Source organism: Stenella coeruleoalba (genome assembly GCF_951394435.1).
Source record: "Stenella coeruleoalba genome assembly, chromosome: 19".
Taxonomy (NCBI): domain Eukaryota; kingdom Metazoa; phylum Chordata; class Mammalia; order Artiodactyla; family Delphinidae; genus Stenella; species Stenella coeruleoalba.
Window position 1 is genome coordinate 52,671,815 of NC_137165.1, and position 18,921 is coordinate 52,690,735.

The 18,921-nt window shown below is 56.9% G+C and overlaps 1 protein-coding gene across 2 annotated transcripts in view; it reads right to left on the minus strand.

Moving 5' to 3' along the window:
- SEPTIN9 (septin 9) overlaps window positions 1-18,921 on the minus strand; it is a 164,860-nt gene that overhangs the window by 137,680 nt on the left and 8,259 nt on the right. The window contains exon 2 of one of the 2 annotated variants that reach the window (XM_079905459.1): window positions 11,127-11,183. In XM_079905459.1, the coding sequence (XP_079761585.1) occupies window positions 11,127-11,183 (57 nt within the window). Of the gene's footprint in view, window positions 1-2,008; window positions 2,899-11,126; window positions 11,184-18,921 lie in introns of those variants that run through there. The other variant, XM_079905461.1, reaches the window with a different exon arrangement.

Consider the following 18,921-nt stretch of genomic DNA (forward strand, 5'->3'; position numbering starts at 1 on the left):
GAACCAGTTTCTAACCGAGCTTTGAAAGAAGTATTTTTTAATGAAAATGCATCCAAATGAGGATTTCATAGAAAGTACCCATTTCTCCTCAGGCACATCCTGGGAGAAGGTCCCTACTTCACCCGTCGCCGTGCTGTCCTCGGCCGAGGGCGTGGTGCTCAACACTTATGAAGGCACAGAGCGGACTGTGTTCAGTTCATGAAAAGCTCCTCAAGTTCACTTAGCCCGGGAGGTTCCAAGACGTTGCCACTGCTTCTGATTCCCCCAAGGACCCCCTTCCAGCCTCCGTGCCCTGGCTCTCTGGTCCCCTGGTGGTCACCCAGCTGGGCCTCGGCTTGGTCATCTGTTAAATGAAGGCTGGGCCGGAGGCCCCTGGCAGCCAGGCCAATGGAGTAACCATCCTCCCTGGTCCCACAGCCTGCAGCCCTTGCCAGCCGGAGAGCAAGGCACCCTGGCTAGCGCCCCGTCCGCCCCAGCTGGCCCGCGTCACTGAGCTCAAACACACATGAGATGCGCTCCCACCAGCCGTGCCTTCCGCCCGTCTCCATGGCTGCCCCACCTCCTGTGGTCAGTCGCAGTGCCCGTTTGTGTGCCCTGCAGCACAGACGTGCGCGCGCACACACGCACCCCGCCGGCAGCTCCCCTGCCTGTGGCTGCCCCGTCAGCCCTGACATCACACTGGGATCTGATCAGCCCCTGGAGCAGCAGGCAAGGGGCTATCTTCAGAGGAGACACTGACATGCGCCTTCCTTCCCTCTGGCCTCTTGGGGAGCCCCCCCTGCAACACACACAGTGGCAAACAACAGACCAAGCCAGTGGCACTTGGGGAGCAACATTCTTATCCTCACTTTGACCCAGGGGTCCTCTTGGAGCACCTGAAGCCCAGAGGCTGATGCCCCAGGACGTCTCAGGCCAGCACCTGGCTTGAGGGGTGTGCCGTAGCAGCAGGCCCCATAATGAATGGGAATTATTCGTGATGATATCAGATGCTGACACGGGACACCAAGCCCAAGAAAGAGGGGCTTCTAACCGGGGTGACTTAGGAGGGGCGGCCTCTTTTCTCTCCACTGCTTGGTTCTTGCCCCGATGGGTCTGAGCCCACTCCAAAGTGACCCACTTGGCCTCGATCCCACACAGGGTGCGGGGACCGATCCAGGGACCTGCAAGGTCCCTCCAGCCCGAGGACCAGCCATCTGCCCTCACTCCTTGCCCCAACGTGACATTCTGATGTTCTGATCAGTGATTCTGCCCCAGAATCTGAGCAGAGCCCACAGCTCCGCTCTTCCCGTCCTAAATCAATCCCATCCAACCACGTGGACGATCATTGCTACCCCCTCTCTGTCCACGGTGCCCAGGTGAGTACAGGACCCCAATGACACCAGCACCTCCAAGTGGGAGTCACCTTGGTCAACTCCCCCCAGCTTCCGGCAGAATAGAATAAGCTCTCTCCGCTGTACGTGTGCATATGCGCGCGCGCGCGCACACACACAGGCATTTGCACATCTTGTTTGGGCACCGGGAGCTCCCGGCCCTGTAATCAACTCCCGGGAAGGCACCGAAATGCTATTTCAGGGAGGAGACCAAGGCGGCCTTGAAGACGGACTTTGGCTGGCAGCGAACAAACAAACCACACAGCGGACAAACCACAGTCGGCATCCCGGTGCCGCCACCCCGGACCCCAGCGCCAGAAGCAGGTCCCCCCACCCTTTCCCAGACTTCGGCGCCCACAGTCTCAGCATTCACGGCCGTCTTAAGATGCAAAAGTGGCACATTGGGAAATGAAAGAGAAATTGTGAGGGGACGGAGAGCCGAGTTTAAATAAAAGCCCGACTTAGCGAAGCTTCACTTTTGGAACATTACGTCCCAGGACCTCAGAACAGTCAAGAGGAAGAGAAATATGTCCACAAAAATGAGTCAAAGTGACCCTTGGGTGCTTATTTCCCGAAGCATAAAGAAAGTTGTGAGTTAAGGGGAAGGGGCAGCCGGGGGAGGAGGGCCGCTTGCCTACCTGTGATCCGGTCTCTCTCCATCACTACGGATATATTTAGCAGCAGGCGGGAGTCCCGGCGTCCCCCTTTCCAGAGGCGTCCTCCCCTTTCTCACCCCGTCGCCCTCCCTCTTTCTGCCTCCTCTCCTCCTCCTCCAAAAACACTCTTTGTCTGGTCTAATTTCTTCAATCTGTTGCAATCACGAATGCATCCACATTACCACATTTCCATGTGCTGATCATATGTTTGTGCTCCAAACTGAAGTAGCATTGTCTCTTGGACTCGGGAGGGGAAAGGCAGCGAAGGAGAGAAATAAAAGAAGAGGCGGGAGCAAGGGCCGGACGTGGGCCTTGAAAGGCTCCTGCGGTCCCCAGGGTCCTCCGGGCCGAGGACCGGCCGGCGGGGCTTTGTGCGGTGGCTCCAGAGGTGCAGCGTGCGGCGGCTTCCGGTGCCTTCTCTCCACCCCCTCCAGCCCCTCCGCCCGGGCTCGTCTCGCTGCTCCTTTTTAATATCCACTTGGAGAAGCTTAACTTAGCCTCTTGGAAACCAGCTCACAGAATCAAATTCCTGGAGACTTCCAGAGTCTTTCATTTCCCCCGGCCCGCGATGCTGCGATTTCCTTTGGTTGGAGCGTTTGAAAATCCTGGTTCCTGCCTGCCCGCCTTCCCTTCCCTCCACCTCTGCCGGCCCTTCACTCCCACCCTGACCCGGCCGGAAGGAGGGGCAGTGGCGCCCCAGGCAGGGGCCGAGGGAAGGTTCAGGAACACCTGCCGGGGTTGAGCCCGGAGAAGTCACCCCTGCAGACGCCCGGGTGTGCCGTCCGCCTGCGGAGACAGAGGCAGCTGGCCGTCCCACCCCAGCCGAGAGGGGAGCGCGGGATGGAGACTTCCTGGAAGAGTCCTACCACTTACTCATGAGTCAGTGAGTCTCCAGCTGTCCCCTGGGAGGGAGCGCAGCTCCTCGCCACTGATTTCCCCAGACTCAGCGCCTCTCTGGGAGAGGACACGGGGCCTGGCCGGGCTGGGGGCTCAGCACTGCTCCCTGCTATTCACCTGGGGTCCCGGAACTGCTCAGCTGGCAACTCAGGGGTGGAGGGGGACAGCACGTGGTCAGAGCGAGGGCTGGGGGGCACCTCCTCTGCCCTTTAAGCTTCATTCACCGCAAGGGTTCAGACTGGCAGCCCTCTACCCAAGACACAAAAGCAGGTTTTGTATGCCTAACTGACCCTGTCTAAAGAAAATGTGTATTCGTGCCAATGTTGCAAACGGGCAATTTCACCGAGAACTCCAGATTTTCCTCATCTCTCGGAAAAGAGAGGGCATATAGCCACACGGAATGAGCCTTCCTGCCTGGCCCAAGGGGCCGCCTTGAAGACTGCTACCCTCTTTAGATGAAACCGCGTTTTCTGGATTGCTGTGGTCCCCACAGCCCCATCACTCATTTTCGTTATCTGCCAGCCCCTCCTCCAGGTGACCTCTGAGTTTACAATCCTGCCCTACAGGGCCACATGAGCCACATGTCAACACAAGAGGGCCATGCACACTTCTCTGCTGGATGTCACAAAGTCCCCGTCCCCTCCTGCCCAGGGCAGGACCCCAAATGCAGTCTCCTAGGTAGCAAGGGCATCTTCTTGGGGGTTGGGGGGTGACACCGTCTGGGAGACACCAAATAGCAACACCCCACCCCCAGCAGAGTCTGCAGGACAGCTCCAAAGGTGGCTGCCTGCACAGTGACGGAAGGTGGGCACTGTGGTAGGCTGAACAGTGGCCCCAAAGATCTCACACCCTAATCCCTGGATCCTGTAAACGGGACCTTATTTGGAGAAAAAGTCATTGCAGGTGGGATTAAGTGAAGGGTCTTGAGATGGGAGATTATCCTGAATCAGGGGGTTGGGAGGGTCCTAAATGCCATCACGTGTACTCACATAGAGGGGGGCAGAGGGAGATCTGACACAGAGAGAGAGAAGGGGATGTACAGACGGATCAGAGAGAGATGTGAAGAGGCTGGCCTTGAAGAGTGGAGTGGTGCGGCCACAAGCCCAGGAAGCCTGGCAGCCCGCAGAAGCTGGAGCAGGCAGGGAACAGCTTCTCCCCTAGAGCTCCCCAGGAGCCCGGCCCTGCCGAGACTTGGATTTCAGACTTCCGGCCTCCAGAACTGTGAGAGAATAAATTTCTGTTGACTTAAGCCCCCAAGTTTGTGGTAATTTGTTACATCAGCCACAGGACACTCAAACAGACACCACAGACAGACTTAAGAGCCAGGGCTCCCTGAACGATGTTTTCTGGTGATTATATTTCATTCTAACACATTACAGTAAGCCAACCACCAACAATTAAGTTAGAACAGTGGGAAACAATGGGAATCTTGGAGGTTTTTTGATTTGTTTGTTTAATCTCCTTTCTGATTTTGAAAAAAATATTCCTTATTGTTTTTCTCTGATTATAAACGTCCTATATGTTCATTGTATTAGATTTAGCAACTACAGAAAACGTATGAAAAAAGAAACCCCTTTAATGCCACAGGGCACTCTTCGACACCAATTCCCGCTGCGGTGAGCAGGCCCAGGAAGGCCCCACGGAGCGGCAGACCGGGCCAGCTGGGGGGCGGCTGGACCAGGACGAGGAGCCCAGCCGTGGCCTCAGCCATCCTGACCACCTGCTTCAGGTGCCGGCTGCACACGCTGTGCGTTTTGTTGCTGCGGCTGGCGCAGCTGCTGAGCACAGCTTGACCCTCGGTTTTTCTCCGGCATAGTCTGGCTCAGCGTCCTTTCCCCAACCATGCCTAAAACTCCAAACATTCTGGCCCAAGCGGGGGATAATTTGAAACCGAAAACCTGGCAGCACCGATTGGCTCCGACGGGGCCGTGTTAGTCATGAGCCGCGAAGAGGCCAGGCACAGAGGTGGGGTGAGGCCAGGCAGTGGGAGAAGGGGGCGGCCGACCCCCGCTGCTCACTGAGTCCTGGCTTCAGCACTGGCCACTCAGGGGGCAACTGGTCAGCAGGTCAGGGCTCCCCATGTGGCTTCTCCTTCTAGCAGAACAAGACAGGGCTCTGTGGTTACGAAAAACTCTGTCCTGGTCTTTGATTTCAACAAGCATATTAGCATAGTAAACCCGTGAGCAGCCCCAGTGAGGGGGCTGGCTTCTGAACTCAGCACATCCCCACATTGACCAACGCCTTATGCCCTGGGGAGGCAGGACCCGCCCCCCGGGCCACAGTTCTGGGAACTCTGCTCGTGCCAGCCAGCAAGCCCCCAGCCACCGGAGCCTGCCCACGTCCTGGGATGGGCACTGTTGCCCAGCAGCCCCTTCCAGACAGTTCTAAAGGCAGTATCTCTACCCTTGAGCCCCACAGACCTGTACCCGTGATCTGCATACTCCCAGCCACCTTCTTTTTGATGTCACCATAAGCAGCGAGGAGCCCGGTGCGGGGTAAGGAGGAAGAGTGAGGCCTGTTTTATCTTTAAAGACACTGCTATGCCCCTTTCCACGAAGTGCGTGTGCGCGCCCCAGCGCCTGGCTGGGACGGGACACAGAAGAGGCAATCCCAGTGACCCCTGAACTCCCATCACAAGCCAGGAGGCCTGGGCTGGCCCAGCCATGCGGAAAGGGGGCAAGCGCTCCAGGTGAATCTGACACAGGCAGCAGGGGCCTCAGGAAGGGGTTGACGAGAGGGGCACAGCCTTGTTCCTGGGGTACATTCTGGGGAGGGGCCTGTGAGGAGGCGGGGGAAGAGGCATTCGGCTGAAAGGACACTTTCTGAGGCTCTGAGCTCAGAATCTCTGCCACCTCTCCCCTCCCCCTCCCCTCGTTCAGGTGCTTGCGAATCCTCCACAATTCGCCCCAAGCTATAGGGGATGCCCGCCTCTCACCTAAAAAAAAAGACTTTTCCGTTCATTTCCTGCTCATCCCCAAACTCCACCACACAGTTTGCTTCCCTGAGTTAAAAATAAAGAAGCTGCATCCCCCAGACCCCTCCCGCTGACCCTCCTGCAGTCACTGCTACTGTACCTGCCAGCAAGGCGGGCAGCCGGCCGAGACCCTCCAGGGCCGGCCCCAGTCTGGCCGCCAGCAGCCGTCCAGAGCAAGACGAATTCCGGGCCCGGGGCCTGCTGCATTCCTCTCCGGAATCTTCTCTCCACTTTTTATTGCGCCTCAAGTTTCGGCTGTTCCTAAATAAATACGATCCAGCTACTCTCTGCCCTGGGGACTGCTGCAGGGTTTACTGGTGCAAACAGCCTGGGCCGGCCTGTTGCTCTGGGAGTTCTTCCAGGTCAGTGTGGAAGGAAATCTAGACAATGGAGAGAGGCGGCCCAGACAGGGCCAAATTCCACCGCTAACGGCCCTCGTGCTCAGCCATCAATCCCTGGCTGCGGCCCTGCCGGAGCTGGGGGCTGCCGCTTTATTCCTAAAGGCCCCCAGCTGCCCGTACAGAGCAAGGAGGGTCCAGGGCCGTGGAGAGCAGCGTCCTCGATAGAGTCTGCCCCAAGGCCCCTGGGTTTAAACTCTCCGGAATACACGAAAACTCCCCGAAGAGCTGGTGTCTTTCACTTCCTCCTGGGATCCCACCATTCTGTCTGCTCGGCGGCACCCAGTAAAGGCTCTCCGGATGAACGATGAATCTGAAGATCCAGCATGTGGGCCAATCCAGACCAGTCCTGCCCAGCAGAACTTTCTGCGTTGACGTAAATGCCGCGGACCTGCCGCGTTCAATACGGCAGCCACGTGTGGCCGCTGAGAGCCTACCGTGGGGCCCCTGCTACGGAGGAACTGCGTTGTTCATTTGTATTAAATAAATAATTTAAATGTAAAGACCACCGTGCCTACTGGCTGCCTCTTCTCCTCGTCCTCCCTGGAGACGCGGAGTTCTCCATAAATTTCTTCCCCAGAAGGCAAAGAGAAAGCCTCCTTGTCAACCAAGGCAAAAGAAGGCTGGGATTTTTATTTTAAACTTGTTTTTTTGACCAATCCCCCCCAGCTTCTCCTATCAAGTTCAATTCAACGATGTTTACTGGCTGCCTGCCCTGTGCCATAGAGCACGGGGTGGGGAGGATAGAGGAATCCCCGCCACCCACCTGCTCACGGGATGGACAGGCTGGGTCAAATCACCCTGGAAAGAGAATGGCTTCCAGAGCTGTGACCCCTCTGAGCAGGGAGGGGAGAGCAGGGGTGAGAGGCTAGACAGGGGATGGAAGCCGCATGCTGGGTTTACCGTTTATCCTATGAGGAGAAGGGAAGCAAGGGGTCTTTTGGTCAGAGGACAACCAGGTCTGTTTTAAAGAATCCCGTGGGTGGAGGCTATCACCCAGGCCCAGGCACACAGGCGGGACTGAGTAAAGCCCCCCAAACACCAACTGGACAGGGAGGAGGAGCCTCTGGTGGGGAGAAAGGGGGTGGGGGGTGAGGGGAGACACAGAGGCCTGACTGAGACACGGCCAAGATCACGGGTGGCCCGTCCCAGGGCCACCTGGGGGGATGGTGAGTCGACAAGACCTTGGCCACCTGTTGACCTGGGGGGGCTGGGGTGGGGCAGAGGTCAAGGACGACACTGAGACTTGTCACTTGAGTGCCTGGGTGGATGGCGAGGCTGAAACGTGAGAGAAGTGGAGGAGGGGGCATGCCAGTGGGAAGGGGGAGTAACAGCTGGGGATGCCTGCGGGGGCCCGGGTGTCAGGTGCACAGCGGCCAAAACTCTGGCGGCCTCTTCCTGGACCAGCTCCTCCACAAAGGACACTCCCTTCCCTCCCTCAGTGACAGAGCGAGCGGCTCTTCTGTGCTGCCCTGGAGAAAGGGTGGGCAACGAGCTGGAGGGGCCCTACCCGTCCTCCGGTGCCTACTGTCCACGGGGGAAGACAATGAGTACAGCTGAGTGACAGGACACTGGGGTGGGGCCCTAGCCGGGCCTGGAGCAGGGCCCCTCCCTAAGGAAGGGGTGTGTGAGCCGGGACCCAAGGCGGGGGTGGGGAATGGGGACACGGGGGCACCCCCCGTAAGGGCAGGGACACAGCCCAGACAGCGTACTAGGGAGCTCCTTGTGTGGGCGGGGTGTCGATCACAGAGGGAAGGGGCCCTAGCTTCCTGCGGCTTCTGTAACAAATCACCACAAACAGGGGCTTAAAATAACAAGAAATCGATTTTCCCACAGTTCTAGAGGCCGAAGTCCCAAATCAAGGTGTCAGCAGGGCCGCGGTCCCTCCAGAGGCTCTGGGGAAAATCCCTCCTTGCCTCTCTGGCTTCTGGCGGCCCCAGGCATCCCGTGGCATGCGGCTGCAAAACTCCAATCTCTGCCTCTGTCCTCACGTGGCCTCCTCTGTGTCTCTCTTCTTATAAGGACCCCAGCCACTGAATTTAGGGCCACCCTAACCCAGCATGACCTCATCTCCAGGCCTTTAACTAACCTGTAAAAGCCCTATGTCCAGCTAAAGTCACCTTCTGAGGTTCTGAGCAAATATGAATTGGTGGCGGGGGTGTGGTTCGGCACTGCTGAACCCACCACTCAAGGGATGAGGGTGGGACTGGGGCTCTGGCCACCACCCGCCAGAGGTACTTGAAGGATGTAAAGCAGGACCCGGCCACACACCAGATGTCAGGGCAGAAGGAGAAGGCCCCAGGGATCCCAGCCAGGGGACAGACGGGCTGGGCTGGGCAGGGCAGCAAGGAGGTGAGGAAGCAGATGCAGGGAAAATGCCATGGGTGCCGTGGGAACCAGGGCAAAGGTCGGCCAGCAGCGCCCGGGGTGGCTGCTCATCGCATGGAAAGAGGGTGAGGGTGGGTGAGCAAAGAGGAAGGTCACTTGGGAGGGCCCGGGGCAAGCGTCCCAGAGCCCAGGCAGTCTGCCCAGGGGAACACACACAGGCCCCGGACCCATGACAGTGGGTCCAGCAGTGTCTGTAAGAGAGGAAAGCTTCCATGGGCCTCCAGCAACAGGCCGAGGGGGCGAAAACTCTGCCCCCCTGCGCAGAGGAATCCCCGCCTGCCCGAGGTCAGAGCAAATGAACTAAGATACACGGAGCTGCGTGGATACATCTCAGTCGACCCGTCCCGTGAAAAAGCAAAGGGCAGCAGCTGACTCCCCTCGGACACATGATGCGATGCTGCCGGGGTCAGGAGCAGACGGCGTGTCGTCTGCAGACACACAGCACACGGTACAGACACACCCGGCAGCGAGCAGTTCTACATTCAGACAGCTGCTCACCTCGGCCGGAACAGGGTCACCCAAGCTCTCGGGCTGCACCTGTAACACCTTATTTCTTAAGCGGGATGGTGGGTGTACAGGTATCTTACTATATTCTTCACATATTTTTATATGTCTAACAATCCTATTTCTGGGGGAAAAAAAAAAAAGGCCAGAGTGAGCTGGTCAAAGGGTGACCGTGGGTGTAGTCTGAGCTGACGGACTGTGGCTCACGGCGGAAACGGCCATCTCTGGCCCAGTCCCAAACCCAGCCTCGTGAAAATCTGAAATAAAGGAGGAAACACCACGACGAGGGCCCTTGGCCTTCTGGGGAGGAGACGGGGTGCAGGGTCCAGACACGGGACAGAGGTGTCTGGGAGGAGGGGAGGGGACGGCAGCTCCGAATGGGGGCATTCTGTGAGGTCAGAGGGACTGGGGGTCCAGGAAAGAAGGCTGCCTGGACCAAGGTCTTGGCCGCAGGGAGGCAGGGGTTGGAAAAGGGAGGCAGGAAGAGGAGGAGGGGTGTCTGGGCCGGAGCCCACAGAGGCCCCCAGAGAGTGGGTTTCGTGTGTCAGCAGGCGGTCCCATGCGAAACCCAGATCACAGCTTTGAGCTTGGGCAAATTATGCCTTAGGCTTCCAAGCAGAGCCGTGGTCATGGCTGCCAAGTGCTGATGGCACAGAACCGGCCTCTCTGAGCACAGGGAAGTAATGCCCAGAGGGAGGCTGTGTTCTTGCAGCCCCGGGCGCCGACCTCCTGAGACCTCATTCCTGGAGCGCAGGCGTCTCCCCCAGCCCATCACGCCGAGGGGCCCGGAGACGCAGCCCAGCGGCTGAAAGGGAGGGACATGGAGAGGCAGACAGCGGCAGAGGCCAGGGGTTCCGAGAAAGGCTTCCAGGAACAGAGCAGCAGCCGGGCAGCGCAGTGGTTAGCAGCCCAACGTGTCTGCAGGGGGCGGAGCTCCCGCTTAACCACGGACGTGAATCACTCACCACCCCAAGGCCTCCAGCCGGCGTCACCCTTCCCTTCCCACACCCGGCCCGTCCCGTACCGCAAGGGCCTCCTACACACTCATGTGGACGTCCAGCCTGCACATCACGTGCCCGCCACCCCACCACTCCCAGCAAAGAGCCACCATCGGCCACCACACGGGCCCGAGGGTGCCCAGCCCACTGGCGGGGGTTGCCTCTGGAGGACACACTTGGAGAGAGGCCGGGCTGCCCCAGGGGCATTCGGGTTCAGAACTCTGGGGTCCCAGAGAGCCAGCATGGGCTCGGATTGTCTAATTTCATAACCACTAGCCACAAGTAGATATTAAGTGGGAATCGTAAGTCAGTTAATTCTATGCAAATGAATGAATAAATAACATAGACAATGTATACTTCAGGTGCTCAATGGTCACGTGTGGACAGTGGCTAATGTACTGGACGATGCAGACAGGGAACACTTCACTGACACAGAAAGTTCTACTGGACAGGGTTGGTCTAGAAGGTGGGGCGTGGGCTCCGGGTGGGCACATCCCCTCCTGTAGAGCAGCTGCTACGTCGCCATTATGCCCCTCTGCCCGTCCAGCCCGGGGTCTGACACCCAGCAGGTCCTCAACACACTTCTCCCACCTCCTAGGGGAGGCGAGTCCCTTCACCTCTGGGCCCCAATGTCCTCTGACAAGAAACCACGGACCAGGCACAGCCCCTGGGCCTGGCCGCTGGACCTGACAACAAAGACACAAAGCAGGCTCCCGTGCTGGCCACGCCGGGGTCTGGGAGGCCAGAGCCGCCCGCCCGGTGGGGAGGAGCTGCACAGACCCCGCCCCCGAGGCACCGAGGTTGAGAGGCGGAGCTCCACACCCCCTCCCCACTCTGCCCACCCAGGCCAGGCCGTGGTTGGGAGAGTCTCTTTGGAGCACGTGAGCAGTAACTCCTGCCCCAGACAAACCAAGGGGGCCAAGGCTGACCTAGCTACTTACCCGGGCCAGTCGGGTCGCCAAGCTTCCGGAGACGGCCGCCGGAGGTCCGCGTGACTCCTAAAGACAGGGCAGAGGGCAAAGGTCACCTGAGGCCACTGGGCGTATTCTCACCTCTGCTCCTGCCAGGGGCTCCAGAGCCAGAAATCCATCCCCTGTGGGGCCAGAGGCCCCAGTCCTCCCAGGTAACACCTGGCCCCGGCAGCCACCGCCGTCCGGATGCGTGCCAGGTACTGGGTCAAAGCCTTTACACACGTTCCCCCACCTAACATAACCCTCAGTACTCCATTTTGCAGATAAGACAGCCAGGTCTCAGCGGGGTTGAGTCACTTGTCTGAAGCCACACAGCTATGAGGAGCTGAGCCCAGGATAAAGACAAGTCCCTCAAACTCCAAAACCTGGGCTCGGCTCCCGCGCGCTGGGCTGCCGGGACTGTCTGCGGGATGGAGAGGTGCTGGCACAGGTCAGGCACGGGCCAGCCCCCGTATAACCTGCATCCACCTTGTTGGGAATTGGGGTTTCCCTGTCCTGGGGTCTGTAACATGGAGGAAGCCGGGCTGGACTGGGGAACATGGAGGACAAGCCGTTCTCTCCCCCGCCCACCAGGAGGGAGCCCCAGATTAACGCGGCCTCGTGCCCCTCCACACACACCACTCGGCCCAGCATGCAATGCTTGGGGAGGCTCAGGGCAGGCAAGTCCCAACTCGAGCAGATTTGCTGAGGTGCTAAGCCGGCCAGACTCAAGAGGTTTCTAAGAGGGAGTGGCAGGCGGCCGTCCTATCATTGCCAGGTCACGGTGCTCTAGGGTCTGCTGCCTGGATGACCAGGCCGTCCTACAGAGGACGGCAGGGACACCCACGTTGGCCCAGCGGAGGCCTTCCCCATGGACAGCAAGACACAGTGGAGAAGAGCCTGCAGAGCCAGAGGGGCCCAGGTTGGACCCGCCTGCAGCCTCCGTCATCCAACATGCACCCAGAACGCTGGGGTCAGTTGCGCTAGCTCCTCCCCTGCAGTCCTCCAGACAGATCATTCATTCATTCATTCATTCATTCCACAAGCCCACTCTTAAACTATGACCAACCAGGAGTGAATGCAGTCAGCTATGTTTCAAAAGGTTCCAGAGCCCTGAGCAGGGCAGCCTGCAGACCCGGTCTTCCCGTCCAGCTCCCCCGGGACACACGCGCTCTCCACATCTGCAAGATGACTCAACAGCTGACAAGACGGGAGAGGTCTATCCTTCAGGGCCTGGTATTGACAGATACCTGCCACTAAGCCCTGGCCTCTTTCCAGGCTGGGGAGGACGCCAAGACAGTCCCAGTTTTAGCTGAACTCACCCACCACGTAAACGACACTGCAAGAGATGCATGTGACATGCGGTTCTGATGGGGGGGTGAACACCAGGGGCCGGGGTGACTGGCGAGGCTTCGAGGAGACGGGGGGCCAGGAAGGGGGGTAGCAAGCTGACCCTTGAAGGAGGGCCAGGTGGACACGGGGCTCTCACAGCCACTTCCAATGCCAAGGCTCCATGACAACCACGGGCTTTACATCCATTCTCCCACTCACTCAACATGACCATCCCATGAGGCAGGGGCCACCACCCCCATTTCACACATGAGGGAAGAGAGGTTCAGAAGCCCTGAAGCCGTCGAGCCTCCTACAAAGCCCCCAGCCCCACCCCAGCCACGACGGGGACCATGATGGTGGACTGCACGTATCAGTTTAACTGGATCTTGGGGTGCCCAGATGTTTGGCTAAACACTACATCTGGCCCTGTCTGTGAGGGTGTTTCTGGATCAGATGAACGTTCGATTGGTGGGCGGGGTAAAGCAGGTCACCTCCCCAGTGAGGGTGGGCATCTTCTAGTCCCTGGAGGGCCTGAACAGTACAAAAGGCAGAGGAAGGGAGAGTTCTCTGCCTGACCACGTGAGCTGGGGCGCCCATCTTCTGCCCCAGGACTGAACACCAGCTCCCCTGGTTCTCCGTCCTCAGACTTGGACTGAATCCACCAGCGGCTTCCCTGGGTGTTCAGCTTGCAGACGGTAGATGGTGGATTCCTCGGCCTCCAGAATTTCATGAGCCAATTCCTCATGATAAGTCTCTCCCTCTCTCTCCCCTATTGGCTCTGTTGCTCTGACGAACCCTGACTATCAGCGGCCTCACACGGCAGAGACGGGAGCATCCTTCCCTAGAGCCCACTTGACACTGATGCGAAGTCTGCCCCCTGCTGAGCGATGAACGCTCCATCCTTCCTCAAAAGTCCAACCAGGATGGTGACTCCAGGCTGGTCCTGCCAGAGAGACAGGCTGGATGGACCACAGCCTCAGACCTGCGGGGGGCAGGAGGGCCCAGCGTCCGGCTCCCAGAACTGACCGCCCCTTAAGACCAGGAGAGGGCAGGTCCAGAGTGGCTCTGGTGGGGCTGCCCAGGGCTGGGGAGGAGAGGGAGGTGGGGACAGGCACAGGTCCCAGGGCTGTTGAGAGGGTAGAGGAGTGAGTGTGGGTATCCCCGGCCCCAGCTCCAGCCTCACTTCCACCATGGCTGTGACCTCCCTCCACACGCCTAACTGGGATCTGCACCGCATACAATGATACATGAGAACCCTCAACATCTGTCCCCCGACGCCACACATGCGCACCATGAGCTACTTAGGGGTCAGCTGTCTGGGCTGAAAGTGGCACCAGTGAGCGACAGCTGAGCCCATAAAGCCAGTGAGTCCCCAGTATGGAAACAGCCTGGCAAAGGAATGGGGAAGGATCGGCCACACATTCCTGGGGATCCAGTCACTTCCGGCCGCGCATCCCCCCAAGGCCAGCTGGGCGCCCACTCTCGCCCCCGCCTCTGGCTTCTGGACAAAGATAAAAATGAAGAGGGTCTGTTCAGGTTAAACCCCAACCCCAGGCATCTGATCCCTAAGAACCAAAGCCACGGTCGGGGTGGAGACACGGTGATGAGGAAAACAGCATGTGTCTCAGATTTCTCCGGTCGAGTTAAGTTTTATTTACACTGTTTATTTTTCAGATTTCCCAAAACGTGCAGCTGGTGCCAGGCAGCCCCTGGCACAGAGAAGACGCCAAGCCTGCTCCCTTAATAAAGAATGGGAAGCAGCCGCCCGGGGTTCCCGCGCTCCAACCAGCGTCCCGCCCAGGGCCGCCTCCACCGCAGCCCTGGGAGAAACCCCAGAACGAGAGCAGCAGCAATTCAGTTCCTTGGACCTAACTACTGAGGTCTGTGTCGGAGACCAGCGAAGAGGTAGCCAGAAAAGCCTCCAAGACATCTAAAGGCTCAGTCCTTCCAGTGGAGAACTGAGTTATTTTTATGTGATTTTTAAATAAAACATACTCGGAAAGAGAGGAGATGATTTGAAGTTCAGCTCTCTGGCGACATCCCAGACCAAATTATTTGAGTTCTCAGAGGCCAAGGAGGCAGGAGAGCCTGCAGTCAGATGAACAGGGTTCGATCCAGACCTTGCCAGGCGCTCCCTGCAGGCCCCAGGAAACAACCTCCCCTTTCCAAGCCTCAGCTTCCCCATCTGCAGAATGGGGCCAGAGATGGGGATTACTCACAGGCGACTAAGACTAAACGAGGTCACACATGGTAGGCACGTAGCACAGTGCCTGGCACAAAATGAGCACTCAGTAGATATTATCACTATTGGCATATTATATATTACATACTAATATAAATTATTATTATACGCCAGCCACATACACCAGCCTGGACCCAGGGATCTACAATCGGAAATTAACAAAGCTTGGCTGCCCTGTGCTAACACATTAGACAAAATGTGAGTTATAACCAAGGCACCTTGCATGTTATAGCCAGGATACTGCTACCCCAAGAAAGGCTACCAGGAGTCCTATTGGACTCCCTCCCAACTACGGGAAGCTGAAAACCCTCCCAGCCTCCAGGATGGACTGCACATTACAGGAAGATGGGGGGTGGTGGGGGGCAGTTTCTGCGATCCAGAGAAAACAGTGAGGATTTGGGGGGACTCAGAATCCCGGTGCCCTCCCACACCTGGCCACACCAGAAACTCCCCAACTGGTGTCTGGGCTCACTTAGGCCAGGGCAAAGGCCATTTCACAAATATTCATGAACTACAGGCCAGTGACAAACACCAGTCAGGTTTCCCACGTGGAGGCCACGAGATTAAAACACACTTCAGATGAGATGAAGCAAAAAAGACAGGAGAGGGCTTCCCTGGTGGCGCAGTGGTTAAGAGTCCGCCTGCCGATGCAGGGGACACGTGTTCGTGCCCCGGTCCGGCGCTGAGCGGCTGGGCCCGTGAGCCATGGCCGCTGAGCCTGCGCGTCTGGAGCCTGTGCTCCGCAACGGGAGAGGCCACAACAGTGAGAGGCCCGCGTACAGCAAAAAAAAAAAAAAAAAAAAAAAAAAAAAAAAAGACAGGAGAAGGGAGTGGGGAGTCCCTGCTGGCTGGTGTCCCACTGAGAATGAAAAGGCAGCATTTCAAATAGGAAAGAAGATGGCCAGACAAAGAGATGGGGCTCCTTGGTCCTGGAGAGAAAGGGGATGATGCTGGGCAGGGGAAGGAGACCTAGGATACCCTGGGGAGCATTTCCTGGTAGAACCAGCATTCGGGGTGGGGAGCCACCACTGCAGCCTGACGGCAGGGCCCACCTCCAGGTAAACAGTCCCATGCCCTCCCTGCCCCTTCGCCACAGATGGGCCCCACCAGGCACAGGAGCCTGGCAGACCTGTGCTGGCCCCACGTCTAGGAGCCTGGATGCCCAGCTCATGGGTGTTCCCCTGAGCATATAATTTGGGGAGCCTGGAGAAGAGAGAGAAGGATACAGTTACTGAGAAGACCTTTTGTCTTTTCCTTTCAGCCAAATTTTTATGCTAGATCCTGGTATTGTAAAATACAAGGTTAAACGGGCACTGAGAATCTAACTAGACTCCGGAGCTAGTGGATTATTATTATTACGTTAATGATGGGGAACCCACGCACCATCATCCTCTCCTACTGGAGTCGCAGTCACTGTCCCCATCCATAATCAGGGTGGCCGTCCCCAACCCTCCTGGGGCCTCACACAGCCCAGACATCTTAACCCCAGGACAGGGGCAGAACAGGAAGCAGGTGGTCTCCAGTGGAGGGTGACTCGGCCCCATGCGCGCACACGTGCACGCACACACACACGCACACACGCGCACACACACACACACACCCTTCTGCTCTTGTGCCAGCCATGAGTGGTGCTGGACAGCCCTTCCCAGCCAGAAAGTCACCATTTTCTCAAAAGGGAGCTTTGCAGGAAGGGGTGCTATGCAAACTCCTGCACAAATACCCATTTTCAGTAATGACAGGAGCTTATCTACAGAAAGGAATCAATTCTCAATTTTTTCTTAAAAATCATGAGAGTCCCTCCAGAAAGGATAGGGTCACCAGGACCTCGGCCAGGAGCCTCCTGCCTCTCTGGCTGCCACCAGGACCACAGTCTTCCCCTTTCTCCTGAGGCCAGTGGGGAGCCAGCACTGGTATCCCACTCTCAGGCCGGGGAAGCACCAGCAGCTCCTGCATGTGGAGGGCTCTGCCCAGCAGGCAGCGGCATCACCAGACGGCCAAGTCCATCACATGACATCAACGCTGACCAAGGACCCACAGAGCCCTTCCCGTGAAGGTTCACCAGTTGGGCGTCTGGACTCTGGGTCCCACACCCATAAAAGACATTGCCATCTAGAATACACAACACTCAGGTAAATCTGAATTCCAGATAAACAATGAATAATTTTAAGCGTAAGTGCACCCCGCATTCCTCGCCCTTCCCAGGCTCTCTTTAGTGGCAGAAGAGCGGACCTCTGCAGGCTGAGGTCTCCAGGTCCCCAGGTCTGTAGCCTTTCGGCTGGATTCAACCTATAGGACGAGACTGGAAGGTGGGAGCCAGGGAGAACCAGGGTAGATCTCTCCCCCGCTTTCTGCCTTGGAAGGTTTCTCCAGCAGTAGTTTCTGTCTATTCTGCAGCTGCAGCTCCCGCCAGGCAGGCCCACCTTTGTCCAGCCTCCCGTCGGGTGACCCCGGTCCCTGGATTCTGATAACACGCCCTCCTCTCTCTGATCCTCTGATTGCAGGTGGTGGGGTGCGGTAGTGGCTCCCCCAGGCTCATCTCTGGGCGTCCCCGGGAAGCTACGGAACCTCAAGCACCAGAGCCCTTGGCACATGTGCATCCGTTTCAAGGCACTGAGAAGGGCCACAGCGTTTTTGTAAAACTGGCAACACAGAAGATATTTTAACCCCCATCAGTTAAGATTGCTGTCTCTTTCTTCCCTGAGTTCCTGGCCATCACCCTTTCTCCTGTGTAAGGTACCAGTGGAGGGGTTGTTGGCGTTTGGGGGCTCCTGCTAAGGAAAAGTTGAACTGGAAAGATATTTAGCTTGAATGTAGTTGGGTTTTATTTACATAGTTCACAGTTATTTCCAAGCAGAGTTAAGTGACGGCTCGTCGCCCCAGTGTGCAAGGCCAGGAGTACTCCTTCCATGTACTTTCCCAAATCTGTCTACTGTGCAGAATCTGAAGGGATAAGAGATGAACGTGTCCTGCAGTACCTGGTGCCGGAAAGACGTGGGCAGTGGGGGACAGCAAGATTTGAAACGCATGGAGCCAGAAGCTAGGCTATGGGAAATGATTCCAATCACCAGATATAAAGTTGTAAGCAGAGAATTCAATTCTCTTCAATGTCGACTCAAAACAGAAAGTATCTCTGGTCAGAAAGAAATGCAATAATGCATCACGTGCAGTTACAAATGGCCCATACTTGTCTATTTCTTTCTGGACGGGAATCACATAAAATGGAATTTACCAGAATTCTTGTGTTTGTAGGGTGAAAACCAGCAGCAGTACCACAAACTCGTGAGTTAAGCCACGCTTTTTCATGCATCCCAACCACCAAAAGTAAAAGTTAACTTCTGATTAACTAGGAAGATGAATTTACTTTCTATTCGTTCAACAGAAAATTGTATTACATAGTCATCACATAAAGAAGTGATCAAAGAGTATGCAGCCAAAAACATGTAGGGGAAAAAAATTACTTTGGAGATCGGACAAGTAGTTGATTGATAAAAAACATTGTTATTTTTCTGGATTTGGGGACGCTTATGAAATTTGCCCGCTGTTTAAAACTTATAATTTGCTGTTACTTCTTTTCTCACTCGTAACAAATAATCCCATTCGTACCTTCAAAGAGCTGTATAAACCCCACCCAACCCTGGCTGCCTCCTTATGCTTGGTTTGGCTTTTCTATCGTCTGTACATTTGAGTCCTTCTGTTCTAAATCCTGGAGTGGTTTCTGTTTCCTGGTTAGACCCCGGTTCACACGCCATGAACAGACTGCACAGGTGAGAAAGACGAGCAGACTGACAAAGTAAGGCCAATGGACCAAGGGGGAAATCGTGGATAAGGTGCAGGAAGGTGAGCGATCAGAAACAGCTGACAACAGCAAAAGGAGCCGCAAGGGGACGCCCCAGAATACGGGAAAGGCTGCCTCAGTCTTCAAGCCCTTCTGTTTAATGGGCACCAAGTCGCCAAAGAGGTACACGTGTTTCACTCAACCTGTCGACGGTCGTGAGATTATAATGCAAGGATATATTAATACATAGAGAGAGGTGCAATTAGGGACTGAGGGGCAGAGGCCCTGGGAGGGAAGATGGGAGGGGAGGGGAGAGAAACAAAATAGCGGCCTTGGAGGGTCGGCCCGACAGGCAGCACTGTTGACTGGCCTGGGGAACCTGGAGATTCCAGAAGAAACCACTGCCCAGGTAACCCGGCAGCAGAACGAATGATCTC